The sequence below is a fragment of the Streptopelia decaocto genome (genome assembly GCF_964273445.1).
Source record: "Streptopelia decaocto genome assembly, chromosome: 17".
In the NCBI taxonomy this organism is placed as follows: Eukaryota; Metazoa; Chordata; class Aves; order Columbiformes; family Columbidae; genus Streptopelia; species Streptopelia decaocto.
The window spans coordinates 1,293,929-1,318,584 of record NC_138672.1 but is presented as its reverse complement, the minus strand read 5'-3'; the positions used below and the strand labels follow the sequence as shown (position 1 = coordinate 1,318,584).

General features: G+C 52.6%; 1 protein-coding gene across 1 annotated transcript; it reads left to right on the top strand.

The window, feature by feature from the left end:
* Positions 1-702: 702 nt before the first annotated feature.
* UAP1L1 (UDP-N-acetylglucosamine pyrophosphorylase 1 like 1) lies at positions 703-22,405 on the top strand (the record flags this gene model as incomplete). The annotated part of the gene is made up of 9 exons (XM_082067767.1): positions 703-979; positions 10,738-10,942; positions 12,506-12,681; positions 13,762-13,934; positions 15,166-15,359; positions 16,134-16,274; positions 18,371-18,556; positions 19,313-19,379; positions 20,306-22,405. 9 exons carry the CDS (start codon positions 703-705, stop codon positions 20,390-20,392), a joined length of 1,506 nt encoding a protein of 501 aa, XP_081923893.1. The 3' UTR covers positions 20,393-22,405.
* Between the last annotated feature and the right edge of the window lie 2,251 nt (positions 22,406-24,656).

Here is a 24,656-nt window from a genome sequence, read left to right as displayed (position 1 = left end):
CAGGCAGGATGCCACGGGGACAGGCCAGTGGCTGGGACAGGGAGTTGGTGCCAGGCTGCCCAGTGGCAGGAGTGGAGTGAATATACGGGAGGTTCAAGCACAGGACATGGCGCTGTCTGCGCTGGGCAGCCTGTGGCCCCGGCGCTGGGCGCAGCGGGGCTGCCTCGCCGCGTGCCCTCTGACACCACACGGCTGGCACAGCCTCGGGCTTTGCGTTTCTGTGTCCAGTCAGCTCAGTGCTGCCAGTGCTGCGTCTCTGATGAGGAGCCAGATTCGTGAGCCGGGGGCCTGGCCCCGCAGCAGCCATCGCGGCTGGGGCTGAAGTCACCCCAAGAGCTTTTTGACACGTTTGCAAGTGCAGGTGCAAGAAGGGGTCTGAGACTTTCCCAGGTACAAAGATCCCAGCGCCCCTGGGGGGTACATTTGGTACCCTGGTCAGGTACATCTGAGCCCCCAAACACACCTCGCCCCAGCTGGCACAGCCCAGCGCGGGAAGGGGGAGACGCTGCGAGACCCCACGGTGGCGCAGACCCACAGGGTCCTGCAAACCCGAGGACCCGACCCCCGGGAGCCCGGGCGGGTCCCGGGAACGTGCAGAGCCGGGGGCCGAGCAGCGGCCCGCGGATCCCGCCCTTCCCCGCCCCGTCCAGCCGATTCCCCGCCCCGCGCGGTCCCGCTCCGGGCAGAGGTGGCCGCGGGGCGATGGGGCCGCCCGAGGAGGCGCGGGCGCGGCTGGCGCGGTGCGGGCAGAGCCACCTGCTGCGCTTCTGGGCCGAGCTGGGCCCGGCTCAGCGCGGGGCGCTGCTGGCGGCGCTGCCGCCGGGCCTGGGCGAGCACTGCCGGCTGGCGGCGGCGGCCGGGGCCCGGCAGCGCGGGCCGCCGGAGCGCCTGGACGGCCGGATGGAGCCGCTCCCCGCCTGGCTGCTGGGCAGCGCCCGCCGCAGCGGCCCCGCCGCGCTGGAGCGCTGGGAGGCGGAAGGTGAGCGGGGCGCGGGGCCGCCCGTCGGCTCGGGGCGGGTCTGGGGCTCTGCGGGCTGAGACGGGGACACGGGAACGTCTGTCCCAGCGTCGCCGGCTGCTCCCGGCGGGCTCCCCAGCGCGGCCCTCCCGCCACTCGGTGCCAAAAATACTGAGGCTTGTCCTGCAAACCAGCCGGGGCTGTGCTAAAACCGACAGCGGGGCCCGGCCCTGCCCCGGTGCGGGGGCTCGGCGGGCACGTCCATCCCGCGGCGCCCGGGGCTGCGCCTGAAGGGATCCCCGCGGCAGGGTCGTGTCCTGCGGGGGCAGCTCTGGCCAGCCCCGTGGGCTTTCAGGGTGTTTTGGTGTCAGGCATGGGGGATGCGAGGCAGGCAGAGCGGGAGCGGTTTGGGGTTGCGGCGGTAGCTCCGGGCAGGGCTATGGGGGCACTTTGGGGCTGAGACGTGGAATTTTCACTCCGCAGCGGCTGAGGCTGGAGAGCGCGTGGTGGGCAGGACTCGGTGAGGCCGTGGCTCACAGTGGAGGCCGAGTCCCCGGGGAGGGTGTGAGGGGAGGGTTCGCGCTGCCGCTGCCCTGGGAGCTGCTCTGGACACTCGCTGCTCTCCCGGGGCGCTGCGGGTGCAGAGCAGATCTCGTGGCGGTGCGGGGGCTGGCATGGGACAGGAGACGGCGCATGGGAGCAGAATGGGTAGTGTGGAAGAAGCCCAGCAAAGCCCAGCGTCGCTGATTTTTGCAGCCCAGTAGATGCTGGCGGCTTTCCCTGGTCGCCCCGTGGACGTGTGAAGGGTGGGGGCGATGGGCGAGGCAGTGGCTGGATGTGGGTGCTGTGCCCCCCACGGGACATACATCTTACACAGACATCCTGGGTGCTCTCTTGCATTTATTTACAAAGATTCAGCTTTGTCTTCCCTCCTTCTTTATAAAATGTAACAGCACTGTTAAAAATAACTGTAATAAAAAAAGGAAGCCAGGAGAACCAGCTGTGGTCGGAGAGACGCTTGCAAGTGTCTGCACAGCCTTGACCTAAACCTGCCAGCAGAGGTTGGGATGTGTGGGCAGGGGAGTAAAGGCTTCCAAACAAGAACAAAACCAGAAGTGGCAGAGTCACAGGGCAGAGGACTTTTCTGTCACGTCAGACTTGGCTGACGGGGCTGAGCGGTGATGGAGGAAACTGGTGACCCGAGGCCACGTGTACTTGATCCAGCCACGGTTTCCACCAACCATGGTGACATCTCCAGCCCGGCAGAGGAGGGAGTCAGCACCCCTGGCACCACGGCGGCCACCCAGACACTGCTGGGGTTTGATGGGAACCCACTCTGGTGGTGGTCGCTGCCTCTTACCTGAGGGTGTTGTGATCAGGAGGAAGGGAACCCATGAATTCTAGAGGCACATGGGTCTAGGTCGGGGCTGCACGGTTAAATTAACAGTTTTACCAAACTGCGTCCTGTGTGTTCCGCCCTGCCGGGCCAGCGAGGAGCCTCGTGCCGCCGTCGGCAGCAGGTAGGGCAGGCACACTGTGCTGTGAGCAGAGCTCAGAGGGGTCCAGAACGGCTGCTGTGTTTGGGACCACCAGCATCGTGCACAACTCAGCTGGTCCTGAAGTCCAGTCCCCGAGCCACATCCGTCCTGCAGGCAGGTTTTTGTGATTTCTGCCAGGAGAGGGGGACGTGGTTCTTCTGTTTCCTTTTGGTTTGTTTTTATGATCCAGTTTAATGCTGGAGATGGGAATCAGCTGTCAGAGGAGGGTAATCGGGAGCAAGACTTTGTGCTGCTAAACCTGTGCAGCACTTGGTGGGCCCCGTGTCCCTGCGGACGTGGTCTCGTCCCCGTGGGGTCCTGTTCCCCTGCGTGGCGTTTCCCAGTGGAGCCCAGTGTCACGGCGCAGGCTTTGCAGGGGTTGTGGTCCCTGAGGGGACACGGGCTCTGAAAGGCTCTTGTTTCCGTGCGCTGCTGTGGTGTTGTGCTGGCCGGGAGCAGAGGGAGCCATCCCGAGCCGTCCCAAGCTGTCCTGAGCCATCCTGAGCTGCTGCTCCACGTCCCCGAGGCTGCGGAGCTGATACAACCGTGGCTGTGGGTCGGGCTGATGCAGCCCATGGCTCTGGGTCGGGCTCAGCACTGAGCTGAGCTCATCTGCCCAGGAGGCTCCAATTCCCAGCAGCTCCCGCCTGCAGTGTGTCCTCTGCGAAGACAACAGCTGAAATGATGTCTCCTTCTTTCCCCTTCCCCCTTTTTTGCGATAGAAAATGGTGGTTGAAAGAACCAGGCAACTCAAAACTTAGTCTTGGGAACACCCAAGGTACTTTTTAATAGTTAAAAAAAGTATATATCATTGTTATTGTCTCTGAGATGATAAAACTTAGCCTGGGCAGATTTGCTTTCAGATCCTAAACCCAAACATGAAGTGATCACATTTTCTAGGCAGCCTCAGGGATGATGATACAAACCAAGCTTTTACATTCTGTGAATGTTCTATTAATGAAATCTGAGTCTTTGGCATGGGCCACAGTGCAGCTCCCCGTTCATCAGGAGGTTTGCTCATTCGTTCTGGTTATTTTACTGCTCTGCAGAATTAAGGATTTGGGGTGTTTTACTTTATACTCTTGCTGAGTGCTGTTGGAATCGGGCTGATGTGCCTGTCCAGCAGGAGAATCCAGTCTGTTCTTACAAGATCAATCTGTTCTTCCCGCAAAACTGTTTTGCCTTTTTTATTTTCTGTGCAGAATAAGACTTACAGCAGCATTGGTGTGTATCTAACAGCAGCTCATCTTCCCGTTTTTGTTTGGTTGAGCTGTTCATATTTCATATGCTGCAGAAAATAACATGGATTTTTTTTTTTAAGAGGAATAAATATTTCATTTAGTGCAGGAATGTGCAGCGAGATGAGTCAGTTGTTATGAATTTTAGTCGTGAGTATTAGCAGTTTTACAGTTGGGAAATCGGAGCAGACCTACTTATTCAAATTTTGGGGGTATTGGTTTTCATGGCAACCAAGATCAGAAACTTGGAAAAACTCTCCTGTAGTTGTAGGGTTGCACCCCAAAAACTGGGAGTGCCACAGTCGATGGGAAGGACAGTCCCCTTGCCGGTTGTTCGTGTGTGCCTGGTCTGCCATCTCCCGGGAATACGGCCCCGTCAGTCTGCTGGGCTTGGGGAGAGAAAAGGTGACCAACACCGTTGATGTTATCAGTGGTTTCGCTTTGGACTTGGGTTCGTCCCCCTTAGGTCGAGGTGCCGGTCCCTGCAGCGAGAGGCCCCTCCAGGAGGCGGGTGTGAGGTGCCAAATCACCCTTGGGCAGATTCCGTCATCTCATCACTGCGTGGAAAACATCTGAGAGCTGCCGTGTCCTCCGGGACATCCCCACTTCGGCGGGGTGATGCCAGCCCTGGTACCCCTGGTCGTGGCCAAGGATCGTAGCTGCTTGTACTGGATGCTGCATGACAAAGCGAGACCTCGCAGGCTTTTCCCGTACAGCGTTTGCTCCAGAGCTTCATGTGAGTGGCGCCCCGTGGTTGCAGCCTGTTGCTGTGCATAAACCTCTAATTTGAGATCAGTGGGATGTGATCTGTCGCATCAGGACCAGAGTGTGCATGTGGGTGTGAGCCCAGCGGTGCCGAGGTGGGGGTGGAGCGGAGCAAACGCCTGGCTCGGTCCACTGGTGGATCAGTCTCAGTTGCACCCCAAAGCAACACCCGCTGTGCTGCAGCCCCTGAGACCAGCAGGTGCTGAGTTCAGAGCTCAGTAAGGCAAGGCCTAAGTAAGGATGAGCACTGGTGGGTACGGGGCTCTGGAGCACGGAGGAGTGCCGTGTCTGTGGGGCGCGCAATGGACACGTGCTGCAGCTGCACCGTGGCTTGGTGCCTCACTCTGCCTGGTTGTTGTTCTCCACGGAGCTGTTCTCCTGGTTGTTGTTCTCCATGGAACTATTCTCCTGGTTGTTGTTCTCCACAGAGCTGTTCTCCTGGTTGTTGTTCTCCACAGAGCTGTTCTCCTGGTTGTTGTTCTTCACAGAGTTGTTCTCCCGGCTGTTGTTCTCCACAGAGCTGTTCTCCTGGTTGTTGTTCTTCACAGAGTTGTTCTCCTGGTTGTTCTCCACGCTCCACCTGCCTGGAGCGGTCCCGAGTGTGTTGTGGCGGGTACTTTGATTTCACTCACCGTGTGCCTCAGCCTTCAAGTTCAGCCCAAGGCTGCTCAGATCTTTAGAGAGCTGCAGGTTTGCTTTCTTGGTGGACTGCTGGTGTTCTTGATGCCAGAAGAAGGTTGTGTGTTTCACGCTGTTGCCCTTGTGACCCTCCTAACTAGAGCAGTGGGACACTGGTGTGGCACAACTGGTGCAGCCGGGAACAAGCTGTTTGTTTGCATCCTGAGGAGCAAGTAGATGGAGCCAACTGGAAGGTAACGTGTCTGTCTGTCTATCTCACCATCTTGGCTCCTCTGCCCAGTCGGATGTGCTGAGCGGGTTGCCAGCCCTGTACAGCTGCCTGTGGTGGATTCGTGCTGCTGGCTGGTACTCGTTCAGCCCTGGGTGGCTGTAGCGTGGTGACATTCAGAGCACTTCACATCGCTGGCTCTCCGGGCCCTTGTCCATCTGCTCTGGGTTTTAAATGCAATTTGGAATCACTGGAGGGTGACTCATCCAGTGTTGTCCTTGGCCATGGCAATGATGGCAAGTACAATCTCACCAGTGTTCATAGCCAAGGGTTTTCTTTGCTCAGACACCGCTATTTATCTTGCTTTATGAGAGGCTCATCGTTACTGTGAAGAGGCCAAGGTGAAGCATAAGGCTGAGAGAGCTGGGGTGTTCAGCCAGAAGATAAGGCTCCGGGGAGACCTTATTGCGACTTGTCAGTACTTAAAAAGATGGGGACAGACTTTTGAGCAGGGCCTGTTGTGATAGGACAAGGGGTGATGGTTTAAACTAAAGGAGGGAGATTCAGGCCGGACATGAGGAAGGAATTGTTGCCCTGAGGGTGGTGAGAGCCTGGCCCAGGTTGGCCAGAGAGGTGGTGGATGAACCATCCCTGGAGACATCCCAGGCCAGGCTGGACGGGGCTCTGAGCAACCTGAGCTGGTGAAGATGTCCCTGTCATGGCAGGGGGGCACTGGGGGAGCTGGGAAGGTCCCTCCAACACAAACCATTCTGTGATTCTATGATAAGGTTGCTCAGGGATAGATTGGCCCAGCAAGAGGCGTTTCCTTGCAGAGTGGTTAATCGGCTCCCTGCACTGGTGGAGCTCAGCAGGACCGTGACAGTTGTTATTCCTTTTTCTGGGATGGAGCAGGGGAAGCGAATGGGCAGGATCTTGCTCATGGCAGCACTCTGCCAAGCCAGGGGGTGGCTGCCACAGCAGTGACCTGAACCAAAGATTTTCGCTTTGGTTTCTCACTGCAACCATTTTCTCTTCCTCTCCCCAGGGTAGTTTTGTCGTTGCTACTGACCCCTCCTCTGGTCTGTAAATCCCCCCGCTCCATCCGGCGACTGTTGCTCCAAGACACAGGCACAGGCAGAGGTGATGGGGGGGCTGGTCCTGCAGGGCTGTGCACACAAGGGCCAGCTGGGAGCTGAGCACCCCAGGCTGGTGCTGAGCTGGCTCTGGGTTTGCTGAACCTCCATGAGGGGAGTAAGAGAAGGGAAAGGGGGGTGGGCTGGCAGGGAAGCGGGTTTTACCCAGGTTTGTGTTCCTCAGGGCTGCGTGGCTGCAGCGAGCTGGGCGGGTGTGTGAAGTGCAGGTCTCATCTGCACACGGCCCTCCCTCGTGGGTTTGCTGCCTCTGTGCGGGGTCCCAGTGAGGGGACGGCCACCCCCGAGCTGGGTGCTGGGAGGCCTGGAGCCATCCCGTCCCCTGCCGCCCTTCGCTTGGGTCCTTCCCTTCTCCTGCCATGTGCCATGCGCTGACAATCGGCCTGCGGAGCACGTGGGGGGGGACCGGAGCAGGTAACAGCAGCATCACTCATACCTGAGACCCCCTGCTCTGGGCTTTAAGTGTTTTGCAATGGGGAATTCAGTAGAGGTGTAAAGGAGCTGTTAACTGCTTGTGGTTTGTTGTGTAAAATTATGCTTATTTTATTTGGGTTGTCATACAGCTCACCCAGTGCTATCATCTGAGCTTTTTAAATTTTAAGTTTATACCCATCCAAGCTTTCCTCTCCATCCAAGGACCTCCCAAAGCTTTGAAATCCCAAGACTTCCATCTTCTGCACAGGTCTCCTTCTAGAGAGATCTCCTAATCCCCTCTTGAGCAGGAGGGTGGACTACAGATGTCCAGAGGTGACTTCCAGCCAGCACTTCTGTGGTCCTGTGAACCCGCGGCTCATCGTGCAGCAAACCAGTGGCCGCGATGCTTCTCTCACTGGGCCTGAACCGGCGTTACCAGCCTTTTTGGGAAGGATGTGTTTAGGCAGAAACACTGTGCTACTGCTGTGATGGGACTGACACTTGTAAGCATGGGGAGGTCAATGGTAGTACCCCAGTGTCATTGATGACTTATGTCTGTTTTTATGGCTGAAAGCTAGATTTTTGAACAGAATTAAAACCAAGCCAGGTTGTTAGAGCAGCAGTTGGTGTGGCAGATGGACCCTCTTCAGGAGGTCTGCTGCCTTCCTGGGGCCAGGGATGAGGACAACACCAGGAAACTTCCCAGCCTGGCGTGGCCCTCAGACTGCTGCCCATTACTGGTCTTTTATGTGGGTGGCAATGAAGTTGTGACCCATAGTCCAAGGGCAATTAAAAGAGACTTCAGGGCCTTGGGATGGTTGGTGAGGGAATCGGGAGCACAGGTTATTTCCTCCTCTCTTCTTCCAGTTGCAGGCATCATCTCCAAGCACATGCAGGAAGAGATGGTTATCAGGAGTAGTCAGCATGGATTCACCAAGGGGAAATCATGCTTGACCGACCTGACAGCCTTCTGTGGTGGCATGGCTGGCTGGGGAGAGGAGGGGAGAGCAGTGGATGACTTGACTTGAGCAAGGCTTTTGACACTGTGTCCCACAACATCCTCACAGGCAAGCTCAGGAACTGTGGGTTGGATGAGTGGACAGTGAGGTGGATCAAGAACTGGCTGGACGGCAGAGCTCAGAGGGTTGTGATCAACGGTGCAGAGTCTGGTCGGAGGTCTGTAGTTAGTGCTGTTCCCCAGGGGTCCATACTGGGTCCAGTCTTGGTCAACCCGTTCATCCATGACTTGGATGAAGAGACTGAGTACACCCTCAGCAAGTTTGCGGTTGATCCCAAACTGGGAGGAATGGTTGATGCACCAGAAGGCTGTGCTGCCATTCAGCGCGATCGGACAGGCTGGAGGAGTGGGCAGAGAAGAACCTGATGGGATTCAACAAAGGCAAGTGTAGGGTCCTGCACCTGGGCAGGAACAACCCCCGGCAGCAGCAGAGGTGAGGGGTGGACCTGCTGAAAGCAGCTCTACAGAGAAGGACCTGGGAGTCCTGGTGGATAAGAGGGTGACCATGGGTCAGCAATGTGGCCTTGTGGCCAAGGAGGCCAATGGTACCTGGGGCGCGTGAGGAAGAGTGTGAGCAGCAGGTGAGGGAGGTTGATCCTCCCCCTCTGCTCTGCCCTGGTGAGGCCACATCTGGAGTTGTGTCCAGTTCTGGGCTCCCCAGTTTAAGAAGGACCAGGAATTACTGGAGAGGGTCCAATGGAGAGCCCTTGGAGCCATGTTTGTAAGATGCTGAGGGGTCTGGAGCATCTTTGTGATGAGACACTGAGAGAGCTGGGGCTGTTGAGCTGGAGAAGCTGAGAGGGATCTGATCAATGGATCAATATCTCTGGGTGGGTGTCAGAGGATGGACCAGACTCTGTTCAGTGGTGCCCAGCGCCAGGGTGAGGGGCATCGGGCACAGACTGAAACACGGGAGGGTCCATCTGAACATGAGCAGAAACTTGTTTGCTGGGAGGTGCCAGAGCCTGGCCCAGGCTGCCCAGAGCGGGTGTGGAGTCTCCTTCTCTGAGACATTCAAACCCCCTGGACCCCCCTGTGTGATCTGCTCTGTGACCCTGCGTGAGCAGGGCTGGGCTGGGGATCTACAGAAGTCCCTGCAACCCCAACTAGTCTGTGATTCTGTGATTTTCCCTCTGTTGCTCATTTAAACAGCCAATTATTTCAAGATGAGCATAAACCCAACCCTGTTTTTCTTGTAATTCAATATTTTCGGTCCCTGTGTCTTTCAGTCCAAGTTAGGAATTTTTTAGTCCCAGTTACAGTTAAAGTTGCATGCTTGTCTTCTCTTCAAAGGCTGGGGTGGAGCACGTGCTGTCCGGGAGCGCGGGGAGCAGCGCCAGGCTGGGCGGTGTCCGGGGGGCTCCTTGCGTGGGGTGGCACAGGCTCTGGGAGCCGCCGCCTGGCAGAGCTGAGGCTGCTGCTGTGGGCAGCGCAGGGCCCGCGCTCCCGAGCAGCTCACAGCGTGCCCTGAGGAGAAATCTTTCTCTGGGTTGTTGTTACTGTGATGCTGGCTTGAGAGGGGCAGGGAACAAAGACTGTCGATGAGCTGGGTGTTTATTCTGTGGTCTGGTTCTTTCCCATATTCTGGACTTCCCTGGTTTGTCAGGAAAAATGATACTGGTTTTAATTAGATTGTGGGAGTTACGCTTCTGCAGGCTGGGCTGTGTTATTAGTCCTGATAGCAGCTGAACAGAAGCTGGAGCACAAGTAGAGATAGTTGATTAGGGCAGATACCAGAAGTGCCTGTGCTTTACTGGAGATTATGAGACTTTGCTTCTTTGAGATGTGGAAGTGTTGGTGATAAGGGCGCGCTGGAGTCTCTAGTCCAGCCCCTGTTTGGAACAGCACCATACCCAGCCCTAGGTCAGGCCAGCTATGGCTTTATCAAAGTAAGCCCTGAACACCTTAAGGGACATCCCCACCTCTCTGGATATCTTTTCCAGATCTGCACCATCTTCCCGGTAAAGAGTTTTTATCCTAATGTATCCTAATGTAATCCTCTTAAAGTGCAACTCATGGCTGTTTCTGTTGTTACACCATCTGCTGCTTTAGGTGAGGAAACTGCTGCATCAAAGAGGTGAAATGATTTATTTTCCTGGTTCATGCAGCATTGTCTCCTCAAATCAGATGGGCTTCATCCTTCTAGGGTATTGTGTTCAGTTCTGGGCCCCTCAGTTCAGGAAAGACACTGAAGTGCTGGAGCAGGTCCAGAGAAGAGCAACACGACTGGGGAAGGGACTTGAACACAAGCCCTATGGGGAGAGGCTGAGGGAGCTGGGCTTGTTTAGTCTGGAGAAGAGGAGGCTCAGAGGTGAGCTCAGCACTCTCTAGAACTACCTGAAGGGCAGTTCTAGCCAGGTGGGGATTGGGCTCTTCTCCCAGGCATCAGCAATAGGACAAGGGGCCATGGGCTTCAACTCTGCCAGGGGAAATTGAGGCTGGAGATTAGAAAGCAATTCTGTGCAGAGAGAGTGGTCAGGATTGGAATGGCTGCCCAGGGAGGTGCTGGACTCACCAGCCCTGGAGGTTTTTAAACTGAGACTGGACATGGCACTTAGTGCCATGATCTGGTCAATGGGCTGGAGTTGGACCAAGGGCTGCACTGGATGATCTCTGAGGGCTTTTCCAACCCAGTCCATTCTGTGATTCTGTGATTCTGTATTTGTCTCTACCACTGCCAGCCCTGGGCATTGGACTGTCAGCTTCTGGTTGTTGCTTGAGCTCTGCAGAAAGGCTCAGGAGAAGAGCATGGGGTGTTGATTCTTTTTGTGATTCTTACATTCCCTCGGGGTTCTTTCTCCTGTTCAGGCTTGCATCAGATCTCGCAGAACAAGGTGGCAGTGCTGCTCCTGGCTGGAGGACAAGGAACCCGCCTGGGCGTGAGTTATCCCAAGGGCATGTACGACGTGGGGCTGCCCAGTGGCAAGACCTTGTATCAGATCCAGGCAGAAAGAATCCGCAAAGTGGAGCAGCTGGCTGGCCAGAGACACCACTGCAAGTGTGCCGTCCCCTGGTAGGTGATATGGAGCTGTGGACCTGCTGTGCAGGGGCTCTTTGTGTTGCAGCTTGCCTGCGTTGTCTTCTAGAAGCGGTACAGAGACACGTCGGGCAGAGCTTTTTGTCGGCAGGATTTGCGATGCCAGCAGCTGGAGGAGTGTGCACAGGGGTGGGAAGTGGCAGGTCCGTGTCTGTAGATGTCAGTGACCATGACTCACTGGCCACCACCCTGACTGCTGTACCACGCTGCCTTTTCAAGCACAGTCCCTGACAACACTATAAACAGAACTTTTGAGTGATTGCTTCCGATACTTTACGAGAGATTTCATCCGTTTCTGCTGTGCTTTCTCAGGTTCCTGCATGGAGGGAGATTGCCTAGAGCTCACCTTCCGAGCCCCTGCCTCCCCTGGCCTGCAATTTCTGCCACAGCAAAAAACCTCCTTCCCTCGCAGTAATAAGTGCTCGTGGTGTCTCATTTTCAGCCACCTCCTGCTGTCGTTGTTTACAGCTGGCTGCTGTCTCTCCTGGCTTTCAAGAGCCTTCAAAAGGTTTCAAAAGAGACTATCTCTGTGCAAGGTGCAAAATGTGAATTGCCTGTGGGATGTGGTGGGTGAGAGCGTGGAAGGTGCTGCAGCTCACTTCTGCAAACGTTTTCTGCTAAGTGTTGTTCATTAGACTACAGGGAGATACATTTATGAAATCACTCGTCTGAATCAGGATTTGGGAAGAGTGAAAGAGCAGGTGTCTGAGGTCTTCAGGGTAGCACATTGTTGTACAAATTGGAGATCAAAGGTGATTTGAGTCCATACGGCGTTTCTTTCTGACGCTGTGCATGCGTTACCTGAATTGCTAATGCACCACCCCTGGTGCTGCTGGAGCCGGGACGGGTTGTGTGCAGGATGGTTACAGTTGGCTGCTGCAGTGCACTGTTCTGCAAGGGTGTAAATCGGGGGGTGTGAGGTCCGGGCTCTCCTGTGCAAGGCGTTGATTCCCCTGGTGTGCTGGCAGAGGAACCCGCATACCTGTGCCAGGAGTTGTTGAAGTGCTTGACAGGTAGATAATGAAGATGGCTCTTGGCCACTGTGGAAGGAGGAAGATAGTGGAGGGAGAGACAGCAGCAAAGTGGAGCTGGAAGGAGAGGAGGAAATAGAGAAACTTAAGATAAAAACTAATCATGCAACCAACATTTGAAAATGCTGCTGATGGCGTCTGCTGGCAGACTGAGCTGCTGGGGATTCACAGCTCGTTCTCAGCACCTTGTGCTCGTCAGTGCTTCTTTAGACACTTAACATCAGTTTGAATCTAAGGTGAATAAGGCTGTTGTATTGTCCTTTTCCTTGTTTTCCAGCTCATCTGGATATCCAGATATTCACATTTAGGGAAAGGCTCTTCTGCCCTGGCTGGCACTGAGCCTGTAGGTATCATCATGCGTGAGTTCTGGAGAACTCTCCTGCACACCGCAGGATGCCAGTGTCTCTCATTTAATGCTCTTTGGTTTCCTCCCTTTTGTATTCTGTTTGTACTTTTGTCTTTTGCTCGTGGTTTTCTTACTCATTGCTCAGCACCCATTTCTACCCAGGTACATCATGACAAGTGAGTTCACGCTGGGGCCGACGGAGGAGTTCTTTGTAGAACACAACTACTTCAACCTGGATCGATCCAACGTGGTCATGTTTGAACAGAGGATGCTGCCCGCTGTCACCTTTGATGGGAAGGCCATCTTGGAGGAGAAGGGGAAAATTGCTATGGCTCCAGGTACCCTGCTGGTCACTCTTACACGGTACAGTGATGTAACCTATGTTGGTAGTTGCTACTCTCCATCAGCCAGCCTTGGTGCACAGAGCAGTCGTTGGAGGTCAGTGTTAACGCTTCTCATTAGTGTGAGAGTTCAGTTAAATGTTTCAGGCCGGTAATCAAGAGTGTAGCAATCTCTGTCTAGTTGTTGCTGGAGATTTGCCCACAGCACGTGGGTTTTATAAAAGCCGGGGAGTACTGTCAGGATTAGGAGTGGTGCAACTGCAGATTAGGAGCAATGTGCATCGGCAGGGCTGTGCGGGAGGTCCCGGGGTGAAGCTGTTGGGAGCTGGGCGACCATTCAAGGCTGGTAGCTGGAAATGGGTAAAAAAGCAGCAAGAAGATTAACTCTTTCCAAAGTGATTGCAATATCTCACCTTGTAAAGTTCTTATCTTCTGTTAACCTGGGCACGTTAAGAGGCTGGGTGAAGGCAGCCTGCTCGGGCCGGGCAGGGATGCGGTTTTGCAGCTGCAGAGGAGTTTTCTTGAGCTGACAGGGGTATCAAAGGAGGAACTGTGAAAGGGTGATCTGTGATGAACAAATGCGCAGATGTCTTTTGTAGAGCTGCAGTTCAAACCTTTAAAAAGGCACTGGGAAGCTGTGGGGGGAAGATAAACAGAGAATACAGTTTATTTTAGTGTTTTTCTTCAAGCTGAATTTGAAATGTGCTTTTGCTCTGCGCTGGAAGAGGAGAAATGTAACAGGCTTTTCCCATCCTCTGATAATGTTTTTCCCTTTAGTGTTTTCCCTCTGCGGATCTTGCAGGGCTTCATAAAGTCTGAAAACCCTTCCCCGTGAGGCTGGTCCCTGTGGTCCCGCTCTGCGGGTGGGGGCGCTGGGCTGTGCGGGGAACAGGCCTGTGCTGAGCCATGTGGCAGAGCTGGAAATAAGATCTGGTAGCACTGCCTTAGCTAGGGAGCATTCCATCCTCTGCTGGTGAAGAAACTTTGTTCAGGACTTTCAGCTTTTTCTCCGTTAGCTACAAAACCCCCACTAGATCACTCATTAACCAGGGCTTTCTCTTTTCTCTTGTGTTATAGATGGCAATGGTGGCTTATACCGTGCTTTGGTGGATAATAAGATCTTGGATGACATGAAGCGGCGTGGAATCCAGTACGTCCATGTATACTGTGTGGATAATATCCTCGTGAAAATGGCAGATCCGGTCTTCATAGGCTTCTGTGTGTCCAAAGGGGCGGATTGCGGTGCCAAGGTGAGGCGGTGCTAATGCAGGGCCATTCTCGCCCAGGGAGTTATGGTCTGGTTGCATTTGGAAGCTGCTGGTGAGGGTGGGAGCAGATGAACGGGTGTTCGGTTGGTCCGGCAGTGGCTCGCTCCAAGCAGAGGCTGCTCGCTGCCTGCGTTGCCTTCAGAATCCCAACCTGCGGGTGTCGTCCTCCCCTCCTCCCGCAATATTGTGGAAAATAAGCTTCAGTTAGAGCAGGGAGTGTAACTGCACAGGAAACTACAAACTGTAATTGCTTCCCCTTTATGCCCTGCCCTTTCTGCGGAGGCACATGGGTATCTAGAAGCCATATTGGACTGGGTTGTGTTTTATTAATATAAATGCACCTTTAAGTCTAATGGCATTCCTTATCCCCCAGTGTGGAAGATGAGAAAAGCCAAACTAGCCTGCTTTTTAGCAGCAGGAGGCTGAGGAGAAATATATATTGCTTTAATCATGAACACTGTTCATGCAAACAGGGAGCTGAAGGCTGGTAGCTGCAAACGTTTTTCATTTAATGCCAGATCCCAGTCCTTGGTAAGAACAGTGCCCCACAGTATGCCAATTTCTTTTAACTAGTTTGTCTTCTGAGCAACTGTGCAGTTAAGCAGTCAAGTACTGGATTTTTGAATCATGGAATAGAATCATTTTGGTTGGAAAAGATCCTCGAGTCCAACTGTTAACCCAGCACCAACCTGTGTCCCTGAGACCCTCATGTCCGTCTGTCCAACCCTCCAGGGATGGTGACTCCAGCACTGCCCTGGGCAGCCTGTTCCAATGCCCCACAGCCCTTTGGGGAAGAAATTGTTCCCCAGATCCAACCTCAACCTCCCCTGGCGCAACTTGAGGCCGTTTCCTCTGCTCCTGGCGCTTGTTCCTGGGGAGCAGAGCCCGACCCCCCTGGCTCCAAGCTCCTTTCAGGCAGCTCAGAGATCAGAAGGTCTCCCCTCAGCTCCTGTTCTCCAGCTGAACCCCCCAGGTCCCTCAGCCGCTCCCATCACACTTGTGCTCCTTCCCCAGCTCCATTCCCTTCTCTGAACTCGCTCCACCCCACTTGTTGGGCAAAACATGTCTCCAGGCTCCTCTGTACCCCCAGCACTGCCTTGCCCGTGCAGCTGGGGTGCCTGATGATCAGCTGTAGGATCGCGTGTATGCGGGAGTTGGAATAGTGCTGGGATGTTCTTCCTCCTCGTCACAGCCCTCTGTCCTGTGGCTGTAGGTGGTGGAGAAGGCGTACCCCACCGAGCCCGTGGGGGTGGTGTGCTGTGTGGACGGGCTCTACCAGGTGGTGGAATACAGTGAGATCAGCCTGGAGACTGCACAGCAGCGCGGCTCCGATGGGGGACTGCTGTACAGCGCTGGCAATATCTGCAATCACTTCTTCACGGTTGAGTTCCTGGAGATGGTGGCCCAGTAAGTTCCAGCAGACCCGCTAGGCAGCTGTGCAGCCCAGAAATGCCTCCAAGAGTGGGTGTTCCTGTAATTTCAGTTATGGGTACCTCCTGCTCTGCTCTTTACCTCCTCTCTCCTCCAAACAGTTCAAAACAGCTGTATCCCCTTTTGTGACAGCCTCAGCGTGCTATTCAGGCCTTACCCAGTGAAGAGCTTGGATGCTTTGCTGTAGCTGCATCGACTGACGTACACCAGGACATGACTTTCCTGGGCCTGCAGGGGTGAGCAGCGTGGGCTGCGGTGCAGCCCCGCACTGTCGCCCGTGCCACCCCCTGGGACAGCAGAGCTGGGGGCAGGGGGTGAAGCTGGGGGAGGTCTCTGCACCTCGGTGTTGGGTGATGGGGCTGTGATGGGGCAGTGGGTGAGCAGCCCTGTGACCTTCCTGAAGAGCCCAGTCCACCCTTGTGTGAGGGATCTGCTCTGCTCCTTTGCCATCCCAGTCAGATGAGAGTTTAGGTTACCTTTTTTCTCTCTGCCCGCAATCTCAGCCTGACTCGAGGTCCTCCCTCTTGCTTTGCCCCGTCCTGTCCCAGCAGTGCAGGCGGTGCCGCTGGCCGGGCTGCTCTGCGCAGTGAAGTGTTCCCTGTATGTGACTTGGATCGATTTGGAGAGAGCAACACCCGCAGCAGCTGGGAGCTGAGCCGGAGCAGTAATAAACCAGCTGCTTCCCAGCAGTGTGCTACATTTTTCAGAGTGGGCATGAACTAAATGAACTTGTTTCTTCTCCTTTTGCAGGAAATATGAGCCGCAGCTGAGGCATCATGTAGCCATAAAGAAGGTGCCTTACATTGACGAGGAGGGAAATCTGGTAAAACCGCTAAAACCAAACGGGATAAAGCTGGAGAAGTTTGTGTTTGATGTGTTCCAGTTCTCTAAGTTAGTGGCAGATATGATTTCTTTTTCCTTCCCTTCTCAATGTTTGTTTGAATGACTGTAGGTTGTAACAGGTCTTGCCTGGAGTGAATGGCTTGGGGGTGTATTGTTAGAAAGGGAAACTGAGCACAAAGCCAACTTTTAATACGAACCCAAGTTGCAGTATTCAGACTCGCAGAAATCGAGTCTTTCAGGATTGTGGCTCCCATGGCAACTGCAGCTCTGGTTACGTGTTGGTGTGTCACGCCAGGGCTCAGCTCACACCCTCTGTGCTCAGAAAACAAGTTGCTTAAGCACCTTGGGGCTGTGGGAACTGTCAGTGTTGACGTGCCGAGCTCTAAACCAGGGCTGAGAGTGCTGTGCCATAGTGTGAGTGCAGTCGGGAGTGCTTTGTATTTAGGGAATGTGGGAGTTTAATAATTTAGGAATTTAGCATGTGTTCTTACAAAACCTAGTTTCCAAAGTTTCAAATTCAGCAGTAAAGTCTCCATTTTAGGCTTAAATAAATGGCAAAAAAAGAGACCTCGGCAAACTGAATTATCGTTGTTTGGGGATTGTATTTTTCTTTTTAGAGGATTTACTTTAGGATAGAGAGCTCAAGGTTTGAATGGGTCTCCATTTCCTGACAGGCATTCAGAAATATCTCACCAAAGGCAAAACCAGTGTGGGGGAAACAGTGCTGAGTTCTGAGCTTTGAAAGGACTCATTTGCAAGCAGTGAAACCTTGTGCTTTTTTAATAATACTTGCAGAGCCAGCTTGGCAGCTGTTCTTCACACGTGAAATGCAGAAATGCGCAGATGCTGCTGTGGGATTTTTTGAATTTGCATTTCCATTTCTGGTAAACAGCTGTACTTACCATTCAGCCGTGAATCCTCCCTTATTGCGTATTCATCCCTGGGAGCTGGTGGCCTGGGTTGCTCCGTGCCTGCCGAGCGCAGTTCTTGGCGCAGCGGTGCAGTGCTCTGACATGAGCCGCGCAGCTCGGTGCTGTGTCCGACCTCCAGGCGTTGCTGCTCTGCCCGTCCTGCCGTGCTCGCAGCTCAGGCTTTTTGCCCACAAGTCTTCTTGTGGCTGCAGAACTGTTTCTGCAGAACTCTTGCTTTTCCTCGTACCTGTGCACAGCTCTGGAGGGTTGTGAGGCCGTTATGTTCCCAAAGCAACTGGCCTTCTTGTGGTGTTTTTCCATCATACAGCGCTGGTGCTTCTTCAGCAAAGGCAAGTGTAGGGTCCTGCACCTGGGGAGGAACAACCCCCGGCAGCAGCAGAGGTGAGGGGTGGACCTGCTGAAAGCAGCTCTGCAGAGAAGGACCTGGGAGTCCTGGTGGACAAGAGGGTGACCATGGGTCAGCAATGTGGCCTTGTGGCCAAGGAGGCCAATGGTACCTGGGGCGCGTGAGGAAGAGTGTGAGCAGCAGGTGAGGGAGGTTGATCCTCCCCCTCTGCTCTGCCCTGGTGAGGCCACATCTGGAGTTGTGTCCAGTTCTGGGCTCCCCAGTTTAAGAAGGACCAGGAATTACTGCAGAGAGTCCAGTGGAGGGACACAAAGATGCTGAGGGCTCTGGAGCATCTTTCACATGAGGAAAGGCTGAGAGAGCTGGGGCTGTTCAGCTGGAGAAGAGAAGCTGAGAGGGATCTGCTCAATGGGATCAGTATGTCAGGGTGGGTGTCAGAGGATGGACCAGACTCTGTTCAGTGGTGCCCAATGACAGGGTGAGGGGCAACGGGCACAGACTGAAACACAGGAGGCTCCGTCTGAACATGAGCAGAAACTTGTTTGCTGGGAGGTGCCAGAGCCTGGCCCAGGCTGCCCAGAGCGGGTGTGGAGTCTCCTTCTCTGAGACATTCAAACCCGCCTGGACACATTCCTGTGCAATCTACTCCAGGTGGGTTGGACAAGATGATCTCCAGAGATCCCTTCAGCCCAAACCAGGCTGTGATTCTTTGCTTTTCAGATGGGAGATGGGCTTTCCCAGGCTGCATGTATCGATGCTCCCTAAAATGTATATGAGCCTTTCCCCATGAAAGTTGTTGTTGCACCAAGAGGGCTGATAACTAGCTTTATTGATCATTATCATTGTTTTCTCCCCTTTGCTGGTAGGAATTTTGTGGCATTTGAAGTTTTGAGAGAAGAGGAGTTCTCGCCACTAAAAAACGCAGACACAGCTGACAAGGACACTCCTACCACCGCTCGGCAAGCCCTCCTGGCCCAGCATTACCGCTGGGCTCTCAGGGCCGGGGCCAGATTTCTGGATGAAAATGGTTGCAGGATACCAGAGAAACTCAGGTAGGAACCTCCGTGATCTCTGCAGCTCCTCTGTGTGTGGCTGCTGGCAGGCACCGTGCTCTACAAAACTGGGCTTAGTTTGATCACAGGGTGACTTGGCATCATTTTCATTCAGCTGGTCTTTTCTGAACATGCAGAGTAATGTCTGTCACGGCTCCTGCTCTGTTACTGACTGTGATTTGCTCTCGACAGTAACTCACAGTGCTCTGGGCTTTACCTCTGGCAGAGATTCCTGCCCTCGGGGTCATGAGTTGACTCCTCATATAGGAACTCGTTAGGCAGGGGCAACCTTTTCCATCATTCTGGATTTAGCCAGCCCAAGCAATTGTAATTTCTAGTCCTCACCAGTTTTTCTGACTATGGCCCCAGTGCTAAAGCTCAGCAATATTCTCAGGTGGGCTTAAAGATCAGCTGTTACAGCAATTACCAACTCTGATCCTTCCTGCATCATGGTGGATGGGAAGCTACTTTTACTCCATGGGGCTACTGCATCAACTCCTAGTTTAATAAACCCACTAGCTGTTAATTTGACTTGAAAAGCACCTCTATAGTAGTGGTGTTCTTGTTTGGATGACAAATATTTGGGACCTTGCTAATTCCCTTCTGTTTTCACACTTTGTGTTCAAGTAATGTCTGCTGAATGTTAGTATAACGATTGTCTAAGTCTTCTGGATTTCCTGTTCTGATGATGTTTTGAAGAAGATGCACTGTTTTTTTAAACATAGCAAGAAGTTAATCCTGTGTTTTCTTCTCTAGTCTCTCAGGAACTGAAGATCCTCCAGCTGTGTGCGAGATTTCTCCATTAGTGTCTTACTTTGGAGAGGTGAGAATAACTCTCTATGGAGGTATTTTTAAGAGTGGGCAGGTTTGTGTCTGATTTGCTTCCAAACACGGGGAATTTCTTTAGTCTGGGCTTGCTGAGCAATGGTAAGATCCAGGGAACTAGGACCTGGGTTCTGTGTTATGTTTGTGGTTCCACTATGGTTACTCCTCAGCAGTTTGTTCACTCCCAGTTGTAGCCATCTGTAAAATGAGATTTGCAACGAGTCTGCACAGCTTCATTAAGACTCACAAGTACTTTGAGATCTTCTGAATGAAAAGTGCAGAATATTCAAATTACAAACCCCATGAGGTCACTGTGTGTGGTTCTGTGCCAGTTTGTGCCCATTTCCCACCGTGAGTGACCACCCAAGTGTGCTATGTGCATTGCCTTAGGAGAAACCGTGTCTTAGAACAGATTTCTCCAGCTTGTCTTCCTGAAAAGAATTGATCCTGGGAAAGCTTCTTCCATTTAGTACTGAGGAGCTTCCCCGTGCTGGGCAGATGGGATGAGAGTGGATTGCTGGCCACTCTGGGCAAGTGGAATTCATCAGACTTTCCATGCGAGGTTTCCATGTGCAGGCAGCAAAGTCATCACAATCAGTGCACTGTAAGAACAAAATGAAAACAAGGCAATTTAAGTTGACTTTTCTCTGCTAGGATTGTTGTGAGTGAAGGGGACAGCCTCCCGTGCCTGCTCCTCTTCAGGGAGGTGGTTTCTGAGCTCCGTTGTTTTACGGTTCATGGGTCCCTCTCCTTCCTGAACCCCAGGTGTGGGGCTGATCCACCTCTGATACTGGGGAAATTGGTGCTGGTGTCTGTCCTTCCCCAGCCTTTTAGCTTTGAGTAGTCAGTCGTTCTTTGAGAATATTAAAATGAAGCAGTCTGATGCGTTTTCAACCTAACGGTGCTGTTCTCACCCGTTCTCAGGGGCTGGAGGTGCACATGAAGAACAAAGACTTCCCTTCTCCCTTTGTGCTCGATGAAAACAAAGTGGAAATCCTAGGAAATTCTTGAAAAGGAGGGAGGCCTTTCCCCCCTAAACCAGATATCCGTCTGTCAGATCCTCTCTAAGAACTGACATTATTCCAATGTCAGCTATGAAGTGTGTTATAAAAAACCAAACCTGCTTTGCAATATCAGATCGATACCAAATCCCTGCAGCAGTTGTGTTTACACACACGTGTGCTCAGCAGTTCTGGTTGGTCACTTGGAGGGCTGTGCCTTTTACCTCAATCTGTTTTGTAGACTTGGATGCAGATGAAGATTAGGACCTTCTAGGTACCAAACAGATTTTATATTTCTTAATTGCTGTGCATACGAATACGTAAAAGAGCCAGTTAGGGCCTAATAAATTAGCTCTGCGTTCGGGAAGGTTAAATCTCTTCAGTGCCTTGTTAGGTATCTTGTTTGTGCTGGTGGGATTGGGGGTTTTTTTGTTTGTAATTTTTGGTTTTAAACTGTGTGCACAGCTGAAGAAATTGTTGGATCTCTTTCTTCCCTAATCCCGTGCTGGTTAGAAGATGCAGTTCAGCAGTTGCATCGTGTCTCCACAGTGCCGCGGGCAGGGCTCCCGCTGCGTGTGAGCGTCGCTCGGGTTCGGACTCCACGGCACCACAGGCTAGTTGGCTATCCAGGCTGGCTGATGCCATTTATTTTACTGTTCATTTTTCTGTTTAATATATACCGTATTCCTCAAAGGGGACTCTCTTAAAGTACCTGAATGTACTAAGAGGAACAAATCCTGATGGTAGAATTTATTGTTTAACCAAAACAACAAAAAAAAGAGACTTAATCCCAGCATAACCAGTGTAGACAATCAACCACCAGCCTCTGCTTCTAGTTTCTGGCCAGGTAGTTTTCCAGCACTTTCACTTATGAAATAATTCTTTAGATGCCTTGCTTTTAAATATATTACTAACCATAATGTAACGCTAAGTGTCAGCTAATTAAGGACGCTAATTGCCAGAACATGTGTAGCATGTGAACTCAGCCCTGGCTGAGGGATCCTGGGGCGGCCACGGTGCAGAAATGAGTGTTCCTGCTCAGCCTTTGGCCGCTGAACCAGCGCTGAACACGCCAGAGTCACATCGCACTGGTGAGGACATGGGGCGGCCGGGACGGCACTTGCTGCTTGTCCCCTCCATCAGCTGTCCAGGAAGGTGCCTCTTCTGGAATTTTGTTATTCCGAGCATCCGCTTCCACTGAGGAATCGCTGATACTATTTTTATTAAGCGTAAATCTTTTAAATAACTTGCGTGGCTTTCTGTAGTTCTTGATGTGAAGCTGTATGCAAAATGTTGAGGAGGTATAAAAATGGCTTTGAGAGGAAATACGGTTTGTGAGTAGGCTCATGTTTTCCAAAGAAAGCATCTAAATGTCAGTGGCAGAGTTTTCAAGTGCAAAGTGTATCTGTGTGCACGTAAGTAATGAGCCTTTTGCATACGCAACCAGGTAACGACAGCTCTGATTGCGTCGTTTTGCATGTGCAGCCAGCCATTCGCGTTTAGAGTACAAATTAAACATTTTTCCTTCACACTCAATTCTGTATTTTTTTCCGCAGTGTTTGCGGGTCATTTCATTCCTGTCAGTCAAGTTTTACATCTGAGAACAAATTGTGTTGTATCTTTGTGAGTATTGCTTGTCGATTCAGGCACGTGCTCATTTTCACTGTGCGATAAAGAAAGGATATTTCTTTTGAAACTTCAGTTCCCTTGTGCTTTAACCATCTGTACACTGAGCTGCTGACATGGTTTTTAAAAGCTGTTTTCAAGGAGAACCTGAATTAGAATGCTGAATGTCTGTTGGTTTTGTGTTTTGTTTTGTTTTTTCTAGGACTCTTCACATTTTAAACTGGAACACAGAATTTTGAGAGAACTTTGTTACATACAGGACAGATTTTTTGTTTTAAAAAAGTAATTTGAGTATGCATTATGAAATTTAAAAAGTACCTGAAACAAAGGGAGGTCTCGTAGTACTCCAGAAACTTTTGGACACCTAAGCATTTTTCTAATAAAGATGTTACTGTGATTTCTCTGTGTCTGTCTGTGTTTCTTGTCCATGATCTTTGTCCCCACACGTCCCAGGTGCTGTCCCCACTGGGACAGTGTCACTGATGGCCCAGGGGGGGTGGAACTGAGCGGGGGGTAATTCCTGACGGGGTTTGGCAGTGTGGGATGTATTTTTCCATCACAAACCAGCAGACTGTGTTCTTGCCTGCAACCTTGGGTTTGTGTGCTGTTTTTTTTTCTTTCAAGCTTTTCCACTCACTTTACTGTGAGCAGTTTAATTTTGGGTGGTGTGTGTTTTTCCTTTGTTTAAAGAAGATTTGCGGGAGCTGGATCTGAGTCAGGCTTTTACAGCTGCTGTGCAGGTAACGGGTACTCACTGTAATGCAACTTCTGCTCAGCTTCTCGTGACAGGCGATTTCTAATCAGGGCTGTGTTTAAAGAACCATCAGTTGGGGCAGTTGGTCATTTTTCACAAATGACAGATTGTCCTCTTCTGGGCATTTAGTTTTGATCCCAGCATATTCTTCTTTCCTTACCTATTTCATGCCATGTTTCTCTCTTCGTGCCCATGTGAAGGCTGCTGGGGTTTTTAAGGTGGTTTTTAGTTACATTAATCAGCAGTTTCCTGTGATAGGAAAATAAATATTAAAAATGCATGAATGCTTCAGATTTCTGTTAAATTGTTCCTCCAAGTGTTCATATCTTCCAGAATTATTTGCTTGCTTAGTTTTTTTTTAAATCATGAAGTGCTCAGAAAAACACCCAATTTTATCAGTTTTATCTGGAAATCTAGTGTGAGGTAGATTCTGAATGTAAAGGTTCAAATGATGCATGATAATTGCATTGTCAGGCACAGCTGAAGGGGAATTCAGTGCCAGTATTTGAAGCAGGAGTCTTAAAGCAGCTGCTTCAATGCTTTTCTTTTTCCCGTTGGACTACAAACCCGATCTAGAAGTAATGGTTATTAGAAAAGCAGTCGTGGTGTGGGGCTGAACGGGCACATCACTGAACAGCGCCCTTCCCTGTTCCTGTGCGCAGCCATCATGTCCCACCTCTGCCCTGTGAAGATGCAGAGAACTATTTGCACTATTTGCTGGGGGTCTGTGGAGAAACAGGTGAGGGAGGGAATTGTGTGGGACAAGTGGATCCTGCTAAGTACCAAAGCGCAGTGCCAGATCTTATAGGTTCATTTAGGCAACCATTTAAGTTGCTTTTCACACATCCTCTCACGGATTTCAGTTGTCTGCTCTCAGGCCCGTGTTCCCAAATTGTCTGCCCAGGACTATGTGTGTGTGATGCAGAGGATAAGGGACGCTGGCTGGCAGACCTGGCTCTGGTGGGTGATAGTGACATGAGACTGCTCTTCTCTGTCCTCAGGAGCCAACAAGTGTTTGGGGTTTTCCTTTGCCAGGCTCGCCTTCCTAGCTGGAGGAGCGATGGGGCTGTGGAGCGATGGGTCTCTGAGCAATGGGGCTGTGGAGCGATGGGTCTCGGAGCAATGGGGCTGTGGAGCGATGGGTCTCAGCAATGGGGCTGTGGAGCGATGGGGCTGTGGAGCGATGGGTCTCGGAGCAATGGGGCTGTGGAGCGATGGGTCTCGGAGCAATGGGGCTGTGGAGCGATGGGTCTCAGCAATGGGGCTGTGGAGCGATGGGGCTGTGGAGCGATGGGTCTCGGAGCAATGGGGCTGTGGAGCGATGGGTCTCAGCAATGGGGCTGTGGAGTGATGGGTCCGCAGAGCGATGGGTTTGTGGAGCGATGGGTCTGCAGAGCGATGGGTTTGTGGAGCGATGGGTCCGCAGAGCGATGGGTTTGTGGAGCAATGGGGCTGTGGAGCGATGGGTCTCGGAGCAATGGGGCTGTGGAGCGATGGGTCTCGGAGCAATGGGGCTGTGGAGCGATGGGTCTCGGAGCAATGGGGCTGTGGAGCGATGGGTCTCAGCAATGGGGCTGTGGAGCGATGGGTCCGCAGAGCGATGGGTTTGTGGAGCGAAGGGTCCGCAGAGCGATGGGTTTGTGGAGCAATGGGGCTGTGGAGCCATGGGTCTCTGAGCAATGGGGCTGTGGAGCGATGGGTCTCGGAGCAATGGGGCTGTGGAGCGATGGGTCTCAGCAATGGGGCTGTGGAGCGATGGGTCCGCAGAGCGATGGGTTTGTGGAGCGAAGGGTCCGCAGAGCGATGGGTTTGTGGAGCAATGGGGCTGTGGAGCCATGGGTCTCTGAGCAATGGGGCTGTGGAGCGATGGGTCTCGGAGCAATGGGGCTGTGGA